The following is a 19,324-nucleotide window of genomic DNA, read 5'->3' as shown; positions in this document are numbered from 1 at the left end:
TAGGGTTTTGAACTGATGACCTCAGCAGTCCAGATTGACGAATTATTCACTGCACCACCACAGGTTAGGCCTAACATTTTAAACTCTTTCCCTTCTCACATTTTATTTGTCCTCTTAGTCCCTAAATCCTATTTGAAGCTACTCCTGTGAAGTACAGTCCTTCATTTGCATTTCCATTGCCATCACCCTATCCATCTCATTTGGTAATAGCCTCCAGGTTGGTCTCCCTGCCTCTAACTCTCTCTATTCTAAACTATAAACTATAGATTACATATTTAAAGTATATGTTTAAAGTGTTAAGAGAAGCTGTGGAAAAAAAGGAACTCTCATTCACTGCTGGTGAGAATGTAAACTGGTACAGCCATTATGGAACACAGTATGGTAGTTTCTCAAAAAATTAAGAATAGAATTAACATGTGACCCAGCAATCCCTCTACTGGGTATCTACCCAAAAAGCTCAAAAACACTGGTATGCAAAGACATATGCACGCCCATGTTCATTGCAGCATTATTCACAGTAGCCACATGGAAATAACCAGTGTCCCTCAATAGAGGACTGGATAAAGAAGATATGGTACATACATACAATGGAATACTACTCAGCCATAAGAAATGATGACATATTACCATTTATGACAACATGGATTAACCTTGAGAACATTATACTGAGTGAAGTAAGTAAATCAGAAAAACCTAAGAACTATAGGATTTCACATATAGGTGAGATATAAAACTGAGACTCATGGACATAGATAAAAGTAAAGTGATTACCAGGGGGAGGGGGTTGGGGCAGGGGAGTACAGAGGGATAAATATACGGTGACAAAAAAATGATTTGACTTTGGGTGATGGGCATACAATGCAATCAACAGTTCAAATGCCATAAAAATGTTTACCTGAAACCTATATACTCTAACTGATCAATGTTATCCCATTAATTTCTAAAAATATGAAAAATAAATAAAAATAAAGTATGTGTTTATATATTTTTTTAAATGCATGTATATATACCATATTTCCCCATGTATAAGATGCTCCCACGTATAAGGCACATATGTAATACATTTGGGAAAAAAAGTATTACATAAAGTTATTGAACTCATTTTATTCATCATAAAATTCACACAACTCCTTATCCGTGGGAAAAAGCGGGAAATGCAAGTAAAAAAATCTACAACCACTGTATAAGACGCACCTAGTTTTTAGACCCAAAATTTTTTGAAAAAGGGTGTTTCTTATACATGGGGAAATACAGTAGTTATATAAATACATACCCTGTTTCCCTGAAAATAAGACCTAGTGCAATTTTTTTCAAGCTTAGAAATATAAGACCTCCCCTCAGAGTAAGACCTAGCACGTCTTTAGGAGCAAAAACTAATATAAGACACTGTCCTATTTTTGGGGAAACACGGTATAATACTTTAAATATGTATTTATAGATATATAATATATAGATATTAAATACTATCAATGGACACTGAGTTCATAGTTTGAAAGTTACTGCTGTTGGAAGTTGTTAAACTATAAAAGTATTGATGCATATACAGTTTTATGTAATTTTTAAAAGGTTTCTCATTCTTAAGAGGTCCAACACTACTGTCTACAGAATAAAGTCCAAATCCCTTAGCATGGCTTTTAGGGTCCATCACAACTTGACTCCAATTTATATTCCCAACTTTACCTTCTACCATCCTCCTAATTTATATTACTCCAGCAAATACTCCACAAACAAGATTCAACTTTTCTCCTCTGCTTCTGCCAATCCCTATTACCTTGAAATGTCTTCCTAAATAGTCTGTTAATCTTCCACCAAACAAAATTAACTGTTCTCCCATTTATGATCCCAAGTACTTTGTTCACACCTCCAGCACACACCTTATTATATTAGTACTAGAGTACAATCTTCCTCTGATAGCCTGGAAGGGTACTGAGTGTTACTCATTTAACATACCCATCCATTGCATGCCATATAGAAGTGTTTATAAATGTTTGTTTGATTGAATTAAGGATGGAATCTCTGGGGTAATCTATAATTAAGGGTTTGCTAGAAAGACAGTATGTATAGAGAGGTATAGAAGTCAGAAGAAAGACACCTAAAAATGTCAGTAAACTGTCTTTTCCTTAGCAATCAAAAGACTCAAATGTGACACAGAGGCAGATGAGGACTAAAAAACTGCCTTTTGTTAAAAAAAGTATTTGCTATCAATACAGCTGACAAAAGTTAACATTTAACAAATAAAGATGTGTAACAACACATAAAAGATGTAACGCCTGCAAAAACAAAAGGGTAAAAAATGCAATTAATTTATGAAAGAAAAATATAAGTCAGGGAAAATTCCTTAAATTCACTGATAATCAGAAAAAGACAAGTTAAAAAATTAAATATTATTTTTCACCTATCAAATTGGAAATATTGTTTTCACCATGTTGAGAATAGGGAATATAAATTAATACATTATTTCTGGGGCCAATGTAAAGATATATATAGAAGAAACCCTAAAATATTCATACCCTTTGCCTCAGTAATTTCACTTCTAAAACTTTATCCTAAGAAAAATGGATATTCATAGCAGCACTATTTAGAGCAGTGGTCCCCAACCCCCGGGCCGCGGACCAGTACCAGACCGCAAAGAAAGAATAAATAACTTACATTATTTCTGTTTTATTTATACTTAAGTCTGAACGATGTTTTATTTTTATAAAATGACCAGATTCCCCGTTACATCTGTCTAAGACTCACTCTTGATGCTTGTCTTGTAAGTTTGACAATTATATTTAAAAATACCACAGTTTTTACGCTGGTTGCATAATTTCATTTTGTGAATTTATCCATCCCACCCTAAAGGCCGGCCCGTGAAAACATCTTCTGACATTAAACCGGTCCGTGGCCCAAAGAAAGGTTGGGGACCAATGATTTAGAGCACCAAGAATCTGGAAAGGTAAATGTTTACCAACAAAGAAATGGTTAAAATAATACATTTCTATATAAAGCAATTATACAACAAATCCATTTTTAATATATTTACTAACATGCAAAAAGGATCATTACATGTTATTAAGTGAAAAGAAAAAATGAATATACCATGGAATAAAAAAATGGAAAAAAATACACAAATTAATTGCAGTTATTCCTGTGCAGAGCCACACTACCAGTCACAAAGATTATGTAATAGTTTTAAAATTAAGAAAAAAATATGTTGTTTTTAAGAGGTTATTTGATTTTCCCTAAAATAATTTTGACAAACTTCAAAAAAGTTTGTCCAAAAAATGTAGAAGCTGTATCACAGAGATTTAAAAGGAAATAAGCAGTAACCAGAAGGGTACAGACCATTTGTTAAAGAGTTCAATAGCAAAGGAGACACAAATTAGATAGTGGTTTAAGAGGACTAAGCCAAAGAAAGCTTAACTGTTTAAATTATAGGAAACTTGAACATATTTAAAATCAGAAAGGGGAGATGCAGAGGATAAAATTCAGGACACTAAAAGGGGAGAGGATAATAAATGTAAAATATAGATCTCTACCTGTTATTAAAATACAAAAATACTGTTGCAAAGATCATAAGTGTGACACAAATGTGGCCAGTTAGCTTTGTTCTAGTCCACCTAGCCTCAAACAATTATTTAAGAAATAGTTACTGGTCACCAATACAAACAGACAGAAAACATATGACCAGATTAAAGTGAATTACTTCTAATAGAAAAACTTCAAAAACAGATGCTCATTGTGGGAATCAAATACTGTGATCTTTGTATAAAATATTCTTTGAATCATTCAACACAATACATATCAAACATTTACTAAATGTAAGGTACTCTGTGAGTGACAGCCTCTGCTTCATAAATAACATATTCAACTAGAGAATCTAGATCTTAAACAATAGATGAATAAGCATTATAAGAACTATAGAAAAGAGACCCATCAGGCACTAAGGAAACATATGCCACCATGACAAGAGCAGGCCAATTAAAAATCAGATTCACAAACAAACATAAGACTAGAGAAAAGGATTAGAATAATGAGCATATATTATTCTGTTGTTTTCAACACTTAGAGAAGAATGAACATAAACACCAATGTTGCAATTAAAGATAATTATGGATAGTACATACCTATACGAAGGTCTCTTTGTAAAACATTCTTATCATAAACATAGAAAGATAAATACTGGAAAGTTCTTGGAATCTCAAAGTAAAACTCTTCACTAAAAAATGGGCTAGAGAGAAAAGGAAAAAAGCTCATTATTTTAAACTTAACAAGTGTCCTCAAATAATATTTTTAATTAAAGAAATTACACACTAAAACACCATAAGAAAAGCTTCAAAAGCTCCAAAATAATTTTCTGTTTCAACTAAATCCTGTAAAAACCAAGCTGAACTCTAAAAGGACCTCAATTGCCAGGTTGAGCTCTGAACAAACAGCTTTCAGAAGTCATGTGAACAGAAGACCTAGGAATTGCCTTGGGTCATGTTCACCTAAAGTGAACACAAATGAGAGCAGAGGACAGTCCCATCATCATCTCAGAAACATATGAAGCTATGTTAACCACAATAATACATATATAACATAAAATAGGTAATATTATGTAAAACATTATTAAAATTTTTAAATATATTTTAAAAATTAAAACAGGTTATTTTTAAATCAACTTTACTTAGGTATAAATTACATACTTATTAAAATTCAATTTAAAGTATAAAGATTAATTATTTTTGATAAGTTTCTAAACTGTGTAGCCTCCATTTCAATTAAGATATGGTAACATTTCTATATCTCCACAAAGTTCCCCTACACTCTTCTGCAGTTACCCCACCATACCTGCCATGGGTAACCAGTGATCTGATTTCTACCACTACAGATAGACCTGCTGCAGAATTTCACACAAATGGAATCAAATTGTATGTACTCTTGTGTCCAGCTTCTTTTACTCAGCTTAAAGTCTGTAAGATTTTTTTTCCATTTTCTGTGTATCAGCAGTCCATTTGTTTTCATTGCTGCATAATATTTCATTTATGAATATTCCACAATCTATTCTACTGATGTCACTTGAATTATTTCCAGTTTGGGCTACTAAAAATTAAGATGCTATAAACATTTTTATACAAGGCTTTTACTGGACATATGCTTTCAATTATTTTGGGTAGGTAACTAAGAATGGAATTGCTGAGTTAAAGGGTAAGTAATATTTTAATTTAAGAAACTGTCAAACTATTTTCAAACATGATTTCCAATCTTTTTACATCCCTACCAGCAAGGTATGAGAGTTCTAGTTGCTCCATATCATTGTCAACTTTTGCTGCTGAAAGTCTTTTTAAAATTGCTATTTTAGTAAATGTGACAAGATAAATTTACACACCTGTGTAATCTCTACCCCAATCAAGATACAGAACATTTCTATCTCTCCAGAAAGTTCCCCCCTCCATACTGTCACAGACACTAGTGATCTGATTTTTATCTTGACACATTATGTTCAAGAATCTATAGTGACAAAAATGGTTTAAAACAGCATTTCCGCCCTGGCCGGTTGGCTCAGCGGTAGAGCGTCGGCCTAGCGTGCGGAGGACCTGGGTTCGATTCCCGGCCAGGGCACACAGGAGAAGCGCACATTTGCTTCTCCACCCCTCCGCCGCGCTTTCCTCTCTGTCTCTCTCTTCCCCTCCCGCAGCCAAGGCTCCATTGGAGCAAAGATGGCCCAGGCGCTGGGGATGGCTCCTTGGCCTCTGCCCCAGGCGCTAGAGTGGCTCTGGTCGCAACATGGCGACGCCCAGGATGGGCAGAGCATCGCCCCCTGGTGGGCAGAACATCGCCCCCTGGTGGGCGTGCCGGGTGGATCCCGGTCGGGCGCATGCGGGAGTCTGTCAGACTGTCTCTCCCTGTTTCCAGCTTCAGAAAAATGGAAAAAAATAAAAAAAAAAAAAAAAAAAATAAAACAGCATTTCCTTGATGACTAATGATGTTGAATAGCTTTTCACGTGCTTATTGGCCATTTGTCTATCTTCTCTTGGGAAATATCTGCTTGGGTTTTCTCCACATATTTTAAATTTTCTTGACAGTTTCTGTTGAAGAACAGAAGGCTGAGATTTTGATGAAATCTGATTTATCAACTTTTTTATGATTACTTTTTGCAAAGTAAAAAATCATTTCCTACTCCCAAGTTCCTAAGAGTTTCCTCTATGAAATACCTTAATTTTATAAGTGTACTTTAAGAAAACTATTTTGATATTTAAACTCTTCTATGAAGAAGAAATCTCTGAAATGCTAGTGAAATCTTGTCAAGAGTTCCTTTCACCCTGGTAGGGTGGCTCAGTGGATAATGCATTGTCCCTACATGCCAAGGTCCTGGTTAGGGCACATAAGAGAAGCAATCAGTGAGTTAACAACTAAGTGAAACAACAAGTTGATGCTTCTCCCCCCACCCTACTCTTCAAATCAATGGGGGAAAAAAGAGTCCCTTTTTCCTGCGAATGTTTAGTTTAAAAACAAAAAGATACTTTGGAAATGTCACCATAAAATGCAATCTCTTTAGGATGACACAACCTGAAGAGAAGCTGAAATGCAAAGTAAAATTTCTTCAAGAAGTCCAAAAAGCCCTTCAATAGAAGACTGGATAAAGAAGATGTGGCACATATACACTATGGAATACTACTCGGCCATAAGAAATGATGACATCGGATAATTTACAACAAAATGGTAGGATCTTGATAACATTATACGGAGTGAAATTAGTAAATCAGAAAAAAACAAGAACTACTGATTCCATACATTGGTGGGACATAAAAACGAGACTAAGAGACATGGACAAGAGTGTGGTGGTTACTGGGGATGGGGGGGAGGAGGGGGTGCAGGAGGGGAGGAGGGAAAGGGGAAGGGAGAGGGGCACAAAACTAGATAGAGGGTAATGGAGGACAATCTGACTTTGGGTGATGGGTATGCAACATAATTGAATGACAAGATAACCTGGACATGTTTTCTTTGAATATATGTACCCTGATTTATTGATGTTACCCCATTAACATTAATAAAAATTTATTTATTAAAAAAAAAAGAAAGAAAGAAGTCATTTCCAACTTTGTCCAGAAAACAGCTGACTCAGCTTTTCAGTTGTTATAATGCCTGGTTAACTTTTGTCAATACTTTTTCATGTCAAATGTAACCAAACTAAACTCTTAAAAGTTGGTCTGTCAAAATAACTAGACTCTTCTAATTAGTCTCAATACAGAAATCAATATTAAAACAATTATTTGGCAAAAGCCTAACATGTTTAGGTATTTTTCTCTTTTGTATTTTATAAACAATTATAAAATGGAGAATTTCTTTTATATATCATACATCCACACACAAATGTTATTTTTTAAATATTCTAAAGCCAAATAAGAATATGAAAATTATTCATTAAGTAATCTGTATCACTTTATCATCTCAATCTTAATATTACCCACATCTTTAATTTTATAAATAAATTAATTAATCCAATTGAAGAAAACTTTTCAACAAGGGGAAAAATGCTAGGGAGAACCCAGAACCCAACAAGCACCTAGTCTAACTAGTACATAGTCTGTACTGAATGACCTAAGGTAATCACTGCTAATTTTAAAATATCTTTGAAGTGGCCCTGGCCGGTTGGCTCAGAGATAGAGCGTCGGCCTGGCGTGCGGGGGACCCGGGTTCGATTCCCAGCCAGAGCACATAGGAGAAGCGTCCATTTGCTTCTCCACCTCCACCCCCTCCTTCCTCTCTGTCTCTCTCTTCCCCTCCCACAGCCAAGGCTCCATTGGAGCAAAGATGGCCCGGGCGCTGGGGATGGCTCCTTGGCCTCTGCCCCAGGCGCTAGAGTGGCTCTGGTCACGGCAGAGCGACGCCCCAGAGGGGCAGAGCATCGCCCCCTGGTGGGCAGAGCGTTGCCCCTGGTGGGCGTGCCGGGTGGATCCCGGTTGGGCGCATGCGAGAGTCTGTCTGACTGTCTCTCCCCGTTTCCAGCTTCAGAAAAAATACAAAAAAAAAAAAAATTCTTCGAAGTTGCTATGCATCTCAAAATATAATTTAAGATAGATAAAAATAATTATTTTATCATTTTTTCAACACAAATATCTTGGAAAGGCAAGGGTTAAAAAATGTAGGCTAATTCTAGTCACTCATTTACAAGGCTACATATAAGAAAAACCACAAGTATTCAATTTATGGACAACTACTAGTTTTATATATCACTGACTTTTGTGTTATATGCTGTCAACACACATAAAGTAACAAATTAAGATTTAAGTAATTTCAGGTCCCAATCTTAGTTTTGCTACTAACTTCCTTTATTATATGCAAATTATTCAGCCTTTTGGTAACTCAGTTTCATCATTTATAACATATAAAGAACAATCTAATACAAAAGAGACAGGTGATTCATGACTAAAGATATAAAGTATACTACTTCAAATCTTTTTTAGTTTATTTATTGATGTTAGTGAGAGAGAAAGGGAGAAAGAGAGACAGAAACATCTGTTCCTGTATGTGCCCTGACTGGAGTTCAAATGGCAACCTCTGCGCTTCAAACAATGTCCTAACCAACTGAGCCATCTGGCCAGGGCTCAAACCTTTTTGAATTATAAAAGTATTTTCAGCTTTATACAATGTCTTTCCTATGAAGAATTTTGTTAGACATTCAAAATGATAAATATTGACAATAAAGACATAAAGGGGAAAAAGAAAAAAAAGGCGAATATAAAGGAAAAAGATATAAAAAAGAACATAAAAGTATAAATGTGACATACAATTTGCATGTCATGATACTCAATATTTCATCCACTACATGTTCCCGGAGCCCTTGTTATGACTCTGGTATCTGAATGAAACCGCATTGTTCCAGCACAGCTCTGTACTAGAATGTCCACAAACACTATTATCAGGGAAGAGGTGGCACACTTCAATTTTATGAGTTAGAATTTACTACAATAGTCTCAAAGTGCTATTACGCTTTCAAAGATGAGAAATTTACCTAAGAATTCATTCCTTTACAATGCCCTTAGTTAAGTGACTTGTATAAACTATAAGAAGTTATTCATTTTCGAGAGAAATAAAATAATGATATAGTTTCAAAAAAGTTCAAACAAATGGGTAAAATTTAGCCTAGAGAACAAACTGAGGTATAGGATGGTTGTTTTCAAAAATTTGAGCATGTCATGTGAAGGATGCATTAAACTTGTTTGCCAGAAATCCAAGGGACAGAATTAAAAATAATTAAGAGTGGCACTGGCCAGTGGCTCAGTGGATACAGCATCAGCCCAGCATACGGACGTCTCAGGTTCAATTCCCGGTCAGAGCACAAAAGAGAAACAATGATCCTGCTTCTTTCCCCTTTCCTCTCCCACTTCTCTCACTCTTCCCCTCCTGCAGCCAATGGCTTAATTGGTTTGAACATGGCCTCAGGCACTGAGGAGTCAGAGCATGATAGCCTCAGGTGCTAAAAATAGCTCAGTACTTCAGCATTGGCCCCAGATAGGGTTGCTAAGTGGATCCCAGTTGGGGGGCACATGTGGGAGTCTGCCTCACTATCTCCCCTTCTCTCACCTAAAAAAATAATAATAAAAATAATAATTAAGAGGAAGACACATTTTGAGACAATGAAAAGCCACATGAAAGCAAGCAGTATGCCTATCTTGTTCTCATGGGTGTATTAATAAACAGCACATAGTAAGTACTCAGAATATAGTGAGCTCTCCTTCTATTAGACATTAACTGACTAAAAATAATACTTCCTAGGAGCCAGAATAGTTCCAAGAACAGACTGGCAGCTTAGGAGGCAATGAACTCCTTGGTCACTGGTACATTATTAAGCAAATGATGACCACCTGTCAAAGATAATTGTCAGAAGGAAACAAATATAAGGATGTCTAGCTCAATGACCACTAAAGTTCCTTCAAACTCTGAGATCCTGTCACTCTAAAATTAAATTCAGAATATAGAAGAAAAATAAAAGTGTCATATGAGGACTTTTTTTTTTTCTGAGTCTGGAAACGGGGAGACAGTCAGACAGACTCCCGCATGCGCCCGACCGGGATCCACCCAGCACACCCACCAGGGGCGACGCTCTGCCCCTCCGGGGCGTCGCTCTGCCGCGACCAGAGCCACTCTAGCGCCTGGGGCAGAGGCCAAGGAGCCATCCCCAGCGCCCGGGCCATCTCTGCTCCAATGGAGCCTTGGCTGCAGGAGGGGAAGAGAGAGACAGAGAGGAAGGAGGGGGGGGGGTGGAGAAGCAAATGGGCGCTTCTCCTATGTGCCCTGGCCGGGAACTGAACCCAGGTCCCCCGCACGCCAGGCCGATGCTCTACCGCTGAGCCAACCGGCCAGGGCCATATGAGGACTTTTTGATGAAGCCTGCAAAGTGTATAAAATTTATTAATAAATATATATCATATAAATGATAATCTATCAATTTTTTACAAACCTTAGTGATTTTTCAACAACTTGAGTACGATAAACTTCTTCCTGATCCAAATTTATGGTGCAGAAACAATCTCTCATTTTGTTGGGTCCAAGATATGGCAATAAATTTTTTGCTTCACCTGTTGGCACAAAAATTGAAATTTGTGTTAAATATCACCAGCTGCTTCATGCTAAGCCTTATATAAGATTAATCCATTCAAAATAACATATAAGATATTGCACAGGGAAAAAAATTAGTTACCAGAGAAGATGATCAACTTGTTCTAAAGGAGTCTGGTGATAATGAGGGAGGAGCTGTGTGTAAAGGGCATGTGAGGTCATAGTACATCATTGTATGCCTGGCTCCTAGAAAGGAGCAATCCCTCAACTTGTGCTGTCCATCCCATCCCACCAGCACTGACTCAACAACTTGACTCTACATTTAATCCTTCTTTCCTATATCATCATTAATTTTCCTTTCTAGTAGATCATTCCCATCAGCACATAAACAAGTTTTGGTATTTCTCAATTTAAAACACACACACACACACACACACACACACACACACACACACACACACACACACACCTCCTCTGACTCCACCTTCTCCCTGTGGTATCATTCCATTTCTAGACTCCCTTGCACAGCAAAACTTCTTGAAAGCAATTATTTCTAGTCATTCTCTAATATCTCTTATTCCATTCATTCAACTCTCTCCAATTAGCTTCTAATTCTATTACAACACTGAAACTGCCTTCCATACTGCCAAGCCCAATTGTCCTCATCATACTTGATCTGGCAGCACTATTTAAAATAGGTGAACACTAACATTAAGCCTTTTCTTGGCTTCCACAACTCTGGCTTTCCTCCTACATGACTGGCCCTCTCTCCTGACTTCACTCCCTCCTTACTTCTAAATGTTACAATGCTTCGGGCCTCTGCTGTGGACCACCTTCTCTTCTTCCCCTAAGCAAATTCCTTCAGTGTGTGTGTTAATGCTGATATCTCCCAAATTTGCATTTCCAGGTCTGATATCTCCTCCTCAACACTAGACATGAATATCCAAGTACTTCTGTGGATTCCAGTAGGTATCTCAAATTTAATAGGTCCCAGACAAATCATCTGATTTACTCCCCAAAAACATGCTCTTCCCCCAATCTACTACTGTCTTTCTCTTTTTCTTACCATCCTCCCCCAAACCTCCCTCTCCCATATCCAGTCCATCAATAAATCCAACAGACCTCCAAAATAAATCCCAAATCCAACCACTCCTCAATCACTTTCACTGGTAGCACCCTACAACCTACTCTCCATCCAGCAATGTGATCGTTTAAACATATCACTCAGGCCTGACTTGTGGTGGCGCAGTGGATCAAGCATCAACCTGAAACACTGAGGTCACCGGTTTTAAACCCTGGGCTTGCTGGTAAAGGCACATATGGGAGTTGATGCTTCCTGCTCCCCCCCCCCTCTCTTCTCTAAAATTAATAAAAATAATTTTTTTTAAAAGTTAAAAAAACAAAACAAACAAAACATATCATTCAGGTCAGTCATGCACCTGCTCTAATACCATTCCATTTATTCAGAATACAATCCCATTTCTAAATCCCCACGTTAATGGTCTACACAGCCCTACTTACTGTCCTCTCCGCCTCTGACATCTTCTCTTCCCACTCTCTCCTATGTTCACCTTCTTTCCATTCATCACTCATACCAAGCTTGTTCAAGCTTAGGGCCTCTGCCTGGAATGCTCTAACTCATAGCTGGCTCTTATCAATCAAGGTCTCAGCTCAAATGTCACTTCCTCAGAGAAACCTTCTCTGACTACAGTTACCACATTTTATTTGTTTCTTTTCATGACAGCATTTATAACTATCTGAAACTCTGTTAATATTACGTTTTGGTTTTTTTTCTAACAAAGACAGTGAGAGGGACAGACAGGAAGAGAGAGAGATAAGAAGTATCAATTCTTTGTTGTGGCTTCTTAATTGTTCATTGATTGCTTCCTCATATATGTCTTGAGGGGGGGGGGCTACAATAGAGTGAGTGATCCCTTGGTAAATCCAGCGACCTTGGGCTTCAAGCCAACGACCTTTGGGCTCAAGCCAGTGACCATGGGGTTATGTCTACGATCCCCTGCTCAAGCCAGCGACCTCGTGCTCAAGCTGGATGAGTCCATGCTCAAGGCAGTGACCTCAGGGTTTCAAACCTAGATCCTCCACGTCCCAGTCCAATGCTCTATCACTACACCACCACCTGGTCAGGTTAATATTACGTGTTTATTTTCTAGTTCCCTCATTCTTGAGGCCTGAGAAATGGTTGATACCCAAGATCTAAACTAGTGACTGTCATACAGTAAGGAAGACACTTAAGTGTATTTGTTGAATTGATATTAAAGAACCCAGTAAGTCTAGTTTTGAAGTTCTTGTGTGATACTGAGGGGCCACAAGGACACACAAAAGTGTGGATGTTGAAATCAGACACCAGTGTACTAAATTAGGAAGGCAAGGTAGTTGGCATAAGGAAAAAAACTCTACCCTAACAATCATGAAACCAATGTTCCTGTCTTACCTCTGCTACTACAGCAGCTAAATGACTTCAGACAAATTACTGAAGCACAGCTTTCTTGATGAAAGTTTGGAATAAACTTGTCTCTTAACTGCTTATCAACTTTAAAATTAAAGGCCATTTATGACCCTGGCTGGTTGGCTCAGTGGTAGAGCATTGGCCTGGTATGTGGATGTCCTGGGTTCAATTCCCAGTCAGGGTACACAGAAGAGGTGACCATCTGTTTCTCCTCCCCTCTCCTGCCCCCCCTCTTTCTCTCCCCCTCTCATATTCATGGCTCCACAGGGTGCTGAGGATGGCTCCGTGGAGCCTTAGCTTAAGGCACTAAAAATAGCTGGGTTGGTTGCAAGCATGGCCCCAGATGGGCAGAGCATCGGCCCCAAACAGGAGTGCCGGGTGGATCCCGGTCAGGGCACATGCAGGAGTCTGTCTCTCTATCTCTCCTCTTCACACTTGGAAAAGAAGGAAAAAAAATTAAAGGCCATTTAAACAAATATATTTTTAAAAACTATCATAACTATAATAAGCACTTATGAAAAACTCAATAAACAAATACTTTATAATTAAAATGAGAAAATCAATGGAAAGGCACCAGTAAGATACTCATTGTTATTACACTTATTATTGAGAAATTAGAAAAAATCAATTTACCAATTAAACAGAATACGTAAAAATACTTATGTTCATCTCAAGTAAGAATAAAGAAATCTAATCTTTTAAATGATCCCAAAATTGCCTTATATAGGTTGGGCTTTACAGATAAGTCTCTTTCTTAACAGGAAAAATAATATATATTTGATTTGGTATCTATCCATTCTCTTACTCAAAAGACTACACGTCCCTCCTCTCATCCAAAGCTCATCTGTAGTTCATCCATCTACCTGTACTCTCTCTACCCTTTCTGCACAGCAGAGACCAGAAAGCTAAAAACTACATTTCCCAGACTCTTGCTGTTGGGGTTAACTCTTTGAGTAGTGAGGTTTTGTTTTTTTTAACCCTTTGGGTGAGAATGTACAGGAACGTTCATACTACTCAAAGGGTTAAATTCCAGCAATCAGATGCTCTCACTAGAAATTTGGTGGAGGGCAGAAAGGTAGGGAGGTTGCATTTAGGCTGCCTCTACTAACAAGTACTGTCACAGAACTGTCCAAGTTTTCTGCAGCAGCATTTGCAGAGGTCCTTGTATTTAGTCACAGGTTTCATAGGTATCAAAAAGAAGGGCACAAGGCCTCTATTCTGTCATACAGGTTGTGGCGGGTGTGGCTTGGCTCTAGAGCCAGCTGCAGTGACAACAGCTTACTGATGAAGACGGCTGCTTGCTAATGGCTATTTCCTAATAGTGGCAGATTCCTGATGGCAGAGGTGGCAAGGTTCTAAGCCAAGTAGCTAGAAGTTACAGCTTCCCAATTCTGTAGGCACCTTTCTGATCCTAAAAGAGATACTAAGTCTCTAGGTGGTCCAGCTGCAATGTGGCTTTTAAATGTCATTCCTGAAAGTTCAACACACAGTCTGTTTCCACAGTCCTTCCAACAATTCTATAAAACACTTAAAATCTTTTACTAAATCTCTAAGCTTAAACTAGCTAGAGCTGATTCTGTAAACCTAATCCTAAATTGGTTTCTTTTCTTACCCTTCATTTCTAACAAATTAGAAAATTCCATTCTACATTACTAGTCATCAGAGTCTGGTAAACCTTTCAGATGTGGCTATCTGGATCAAACATGGATTTAGAAATGAGAAAGCAGTATCTCACTAAAAACTACTTTTATAGTTACATTCGATAGTAAGCTGAATAGCTCAGCACGCTCAAAAGGTAAATGCTTCAACTTGGGAAATAGAGACAAATGTATCTTAATTCTCTATATTGTTGTATCTGCTACTGTAGCATTTGGATGAGTTTTTTAAAATATGCTCAATTATATACAGTATAATGTTTCCATGAATTTGGGAGTGTCAAATTCTCAACATTCAAACCATGTGTATCATTTTGACCTCTATCTTATCCTTAAATTTATACATCATGTCTTGATTCTAAAGTAATAAGATTAAAGTATTCAAGATATTCAATATATTGCTGAGAAGTAACACTTGTGCAAGACAAATAAAATAATGGAAGCGGTTTTTACTTGCAATTCAATGAAAGAAGAAATGTTTTTAGCTTAGCCCTGATTTAAAAAATTCTGTTCATGCCAAGGTACTGCAATATGCAAAGGCATATATTTGTTCTACAAAAGCAGATGTATTGGCCCTACAGCAAATATATAGTATAAACCTGATTATATTTACAAATGTCAATATTTCCTTCAACAGTGAATCAAGATCAGGAGGCATAATACTGACAAAACAACTGTTCCTCTATGAAGAAAGGAGGCTGGCCTTCAAGCGCAACACCTTTTATTCTGTAACAACACCCTTTCTTGTTGCATTAATAAATGGTACTCCTTAAAAACTTTTCTAGTCTACATTATGACTTATAACTGTTAAATTAAAATTTTTTTTCTCCTAAAGCATGGATTTTTAGAGATGAACAAACTAATCTCCACAGGGCATTACTTCTACTTCATAGATGTACAGCAAGAATTCCAAGAACACCTTCACACTACACATCAGTGGTTTTTGTCCAACCATAAAATGGAATAGCCTCTTGACCACTCATGCGATAGTAATTGTTTCTCTGCATCATACATAGCTTGCAACATTATTATATACCTTAAATAAAATGTGCTATTTAGCTTGGATCCCCATCTGTTGCACTGTTGCCAGTTATCTTTTTAATATTCAAACATATGGATCACCTTTTGCTCAAAATCTTCAATGGTGTCACACTACCCACCTCGCAGGATAAAGTCTAAAATTCCTTAGTCTGGCATAAGAACCCTTCATGATCTGACACCATCTACATGTTTTGTCTCATCTACTTTCTTAATCTTTCTTTACCCCCACAAGTTATGCTCTAGCAGTACTGTACTTTGGTGCCTTAAACACAGTGTTCTCTCATGCCTCTACATTTCCAAGACTTTTTTCATTATATAGAATGCTCCTGTTTTCTTTTCCCCACCAAAAAAAAAGATCTGTTTAAGGGCATCATTGTAAAGTTTCCCTTCAATTCCTAGGTAGTCGTGTCACTCTTTCTTTTATTTCCTTATATGTACTTCTACTGTAATAATATTGTGTTGTACTTGTTGTATTTCATTCAATAAATATTCAAGTCCCTACAACATGCCAGGTACTCTTCTAAATGCTGGGGATAAAAAAATGAATAAAAATAGGTCTCTGCTCACATGGAACTGTTGTACAACCTAGACAGGGGAGACAAACATTATAAACTCTTAAGTAAGTAAATAATATTTGTTGCCATGGAAGAAACAAAGTAGGGTAAGAGAGTCAGTCCCAGAAGGTAGAGAGAGGGAAGAGAGCAATGTTATTTTATACAGGGAACCAGGGAAAGCCTTTCTATTAAGATAATTGAGCATATACCTGAAGGAAGTCAATGAGGGACTGAGACATGCGGATATCTGGGGAAAGGGATGTAAAACAATAAGCCAAGTGGAGAGAGGGAGGAAATAGTAAGAGATGAGGTAGAGGTAGGGAAAGAAGTAGGTTAAATAGGTCTTGTAGGCCAGTGTAGTCTTAGGATTTTTTGAGTGAGATGGGAAGCTATTGAAGGATTTTGAGTAGAAGAATGGCATGATATAACTTTTGTTTTAGAAGACAAAAGTTCACTGCAGAAGGAAAAAGGTGGAAGCAGGAGACTACTGTAATAACCATGAATCAAGATAAGTTGGGATGGAGAGGGCAGCCCAATATGGAGAAAGGTGGTCAAACGGGCATACATATTGAAGATAGAGCCAACAGGATTTTTGGTATTTTGGATGTGGGTGTGAGAAAAAGAGGGGTCAAGGATGACTTCCTAGAGTTTAAGCCTGAGTAATTGTGTGAACAGAGATGTCACTTCCAGAAGGAGAAGCCTCTTGTTGGGGGAGGAAGATCAAGAGTTTATACTGGGCATATTAAATCTGAGATGCCTATTAGATATCCAAGTGCAGATGTCAAGAGGGCAAAGAAGTCTTGGATGGAGATAAAATTTGAAAATTATCAGGAAATACATAATATTTATAAAACCAAAAGACTATACAAGATCACAAGGAGAGTAAATATGGATAGAAAAGAGATTTGAAGATGGAGTCTTTGAGCACTTTATTATTTTGAGTTAGTAGACATAAGAAGAAAACAGTAAGGAGAATGCTATGTCTCTTCACTGAACTATAAACTTCTTAAAGGAAGAGATCAATTCTTAGAACCATGCTGATCTTATAATAGATTATGAAATGTCTTCTGAATAAGTATGAGTGAGTGTGTGTGTTTATAACTTTAGCATGAGCAAAAGAGTTCTGATATTACATCACAAAGTATAAAACTGCATATAAGCTTCTTTTTTTCCAGTTGATATCAGTTGATCTATGTCAACTGCTCCAAAGGTTAAAAAAAAGTCCCCTGTATACAGTTACCTAAAGCACTAACTATAAGAATCTCTATAACATTTACACAGTTATTATGTTGAAAATAAACCAATCTTGAAATTCACACATTCAAATTATTTACTGAGTGCCTACTAAAGATGCAAGGGCCACAACAGTGAGAAAAATACGCAAAACTGTATCTTTATTGTACCAACATAGGCAGACAATAAATAAATAAGTAAAAATGATTACTAATAATTTTTAAGCAAGAACAGGTACCACATGAAAGACACAGGAAGGGGGAACCAAAGAGAGTTCCACTGAAAAGGTAACTTCTGCATAAATACCTGAAGGAAGAGGGGAGACAACTAAATATTTTCTAAAAAATAGTAGCTTTTAGTCACTGTCAAAAAGTAAACAATTAAACCAAGTAGATAAACACCAGTGGGAACCAAACCCAATAACTTAGATTAACAGAAACAGAAAGATGGCCAACTTTCTATGTATGAGAGCAGTGATTATATGTAAAGGTCACCAGATGGTAAATACATATCCTACCATATAAATTTTGCCTAGGACTAGAATTTTAAGTATCAGGCTACTTGGTACAAATTCTGGTCTATATGCTTCTGGACATGTACGTGAGTATGCGCATACATCTATGTGTATGTTTGGGGGAAATTATGCATGCATTTAAATCTGTAGGTTTGTGTGTATGTTTCTGTGTGTCCTAGAGAAGGACACTACTGGAATAAGAAAAGAATATTATCAAGTAGTTGGATACTCCGAGATTAACACTAAATATATTCTCAAATATCTCATTTGATCTATACAACAACTTTGTGAGATAAGTATTACTGTTCCTTTTTATAAACTAAAAAAATTGGCCCATTAGCTCCGTCAGTTAAGAGTCATCCTGAAACACCAAGGTAGCAGGTTTGACCCCCAGTCAGGCACTTATGGGAAGCAACCGATGAATGCATAAATAAGAGAAACAACAGATTAATATTTCTCTCTCTGTCTCTCAAATCAATCAATAAATTAAAAATAAATAAATAAACATATTCAAATTTTAAAAATTCAGTTACATATCTGGCAAGGTGATTTGACAAAAATCAACCTCCAAAGCTTAGTCTTTCCATTCCACTCTTCAAGTCTTTGAAAACGGTAGTGTTGAGAAGAATAGATAGCTACTTCTTTCTGAGCTTATCCTAAGAGATCCTGTAGGCCCAAGACTGTTCAAAGGATAACTTAAGTACAGGGATAAGCGCCAACATAAGTCTCAGTGGAATTAAATTAAACCCCAAGAGAAACTGCAAAGGGCCAGGGTGGGCAAGAAAACCCTAAAGATAAAGATAATTTGGTGTGGGAGGAAAGCTAAATCATAATAGTTGCTACCATTTACTGAATAAGTTAATACATATACTACACATTACTACACATAAGCAGATGTTTTTTAGGGACTTCATTTATGCTACCTCACTTTATCTTCATAATAACTTCTTCCAATTGATTTTTTTTTTCATAGTAATGACACTGAGGGTAGAAGGATAATATTCCAGGAGTAAGTGAACAAGGTCTAGAGGTGGGAACAGCAGAAGCACCTTCAAAGAAGTAGGAATAATACAAACTGGCTAGAGCATAAAGGGAGCTGAAAGGGATATAAGAAGGAATAAGGCCCTGCCTGGTTGGTTCAGTGGTAGAGCATCGGCCTGGCGTGCAGAAGTCTCGGGTTCGATTCCCGGCCAGGGCACACAGGAGAGGCGCCCATCTGCTTCTCCACCCCTCCCCCTCTCCTTCCTCTCTGTCTCTTTCTTCCCCTCCCACAGCGAGGCTCCATTGGAGCAAGGATGGCCAGGGCCTGGGGGTGGCTCCTTGGCCTCTGCCC

The 19,324-nt window shown here is 37.4% G+C and overlaps 1 protein-coding gene across 2 annotated transcripts in view; it reads right to left on the bottom strand.

The window, feature by feature from the left end:
• The window catches only part of RASA2 (RAS p21 protein activator 2), a 149,896-nt gene that overhangs the window by 115,305 nt on the left and 15,267 nt on the right, over positions 1 to 19,324 (bottom strand). For both annotated transcript variants that reach the window (XM_066350484.1, XM_066350485.1), the window contains exons 2-3: positions 10,430 to 10,547; positions 4,110 to 4,213 (exon numbers count right to left, since the gene is read on the bottom strand). In XM_066350484.1, the coding sequence (XP_066206581.1) occupies positions 4,110 to 4,213; positions 10,430 to 10,547 (222 nt within the window). The remainder of the gene's footprint in view (positions 1 to 4,109; positions 4,214 to 10,429; positions 10,548 to 19,324) is intronic.

The sequence above is a fragment of the Saccopteryx leptura genome, chromosome 10, assembly GCF_036850995.1.
Source record: "Saccopteryx leptura isolate mSacLep1 chromosome 10, mSacLep1_pri_phased_curated, whole genome shotgun sequence".
In the NCBI taxonomy this organism is placed as follows: Eukaryota; Metazoa; Chordata; class Mammalia; order Chiroptera; family Emballonuridae; genus Saccopteryx; species Saccopteryx leptura.
Note: the sequence above shows the minus strand (reverse complement) of the source record. Positions and strands in the feature narration are given on the sequence as shown.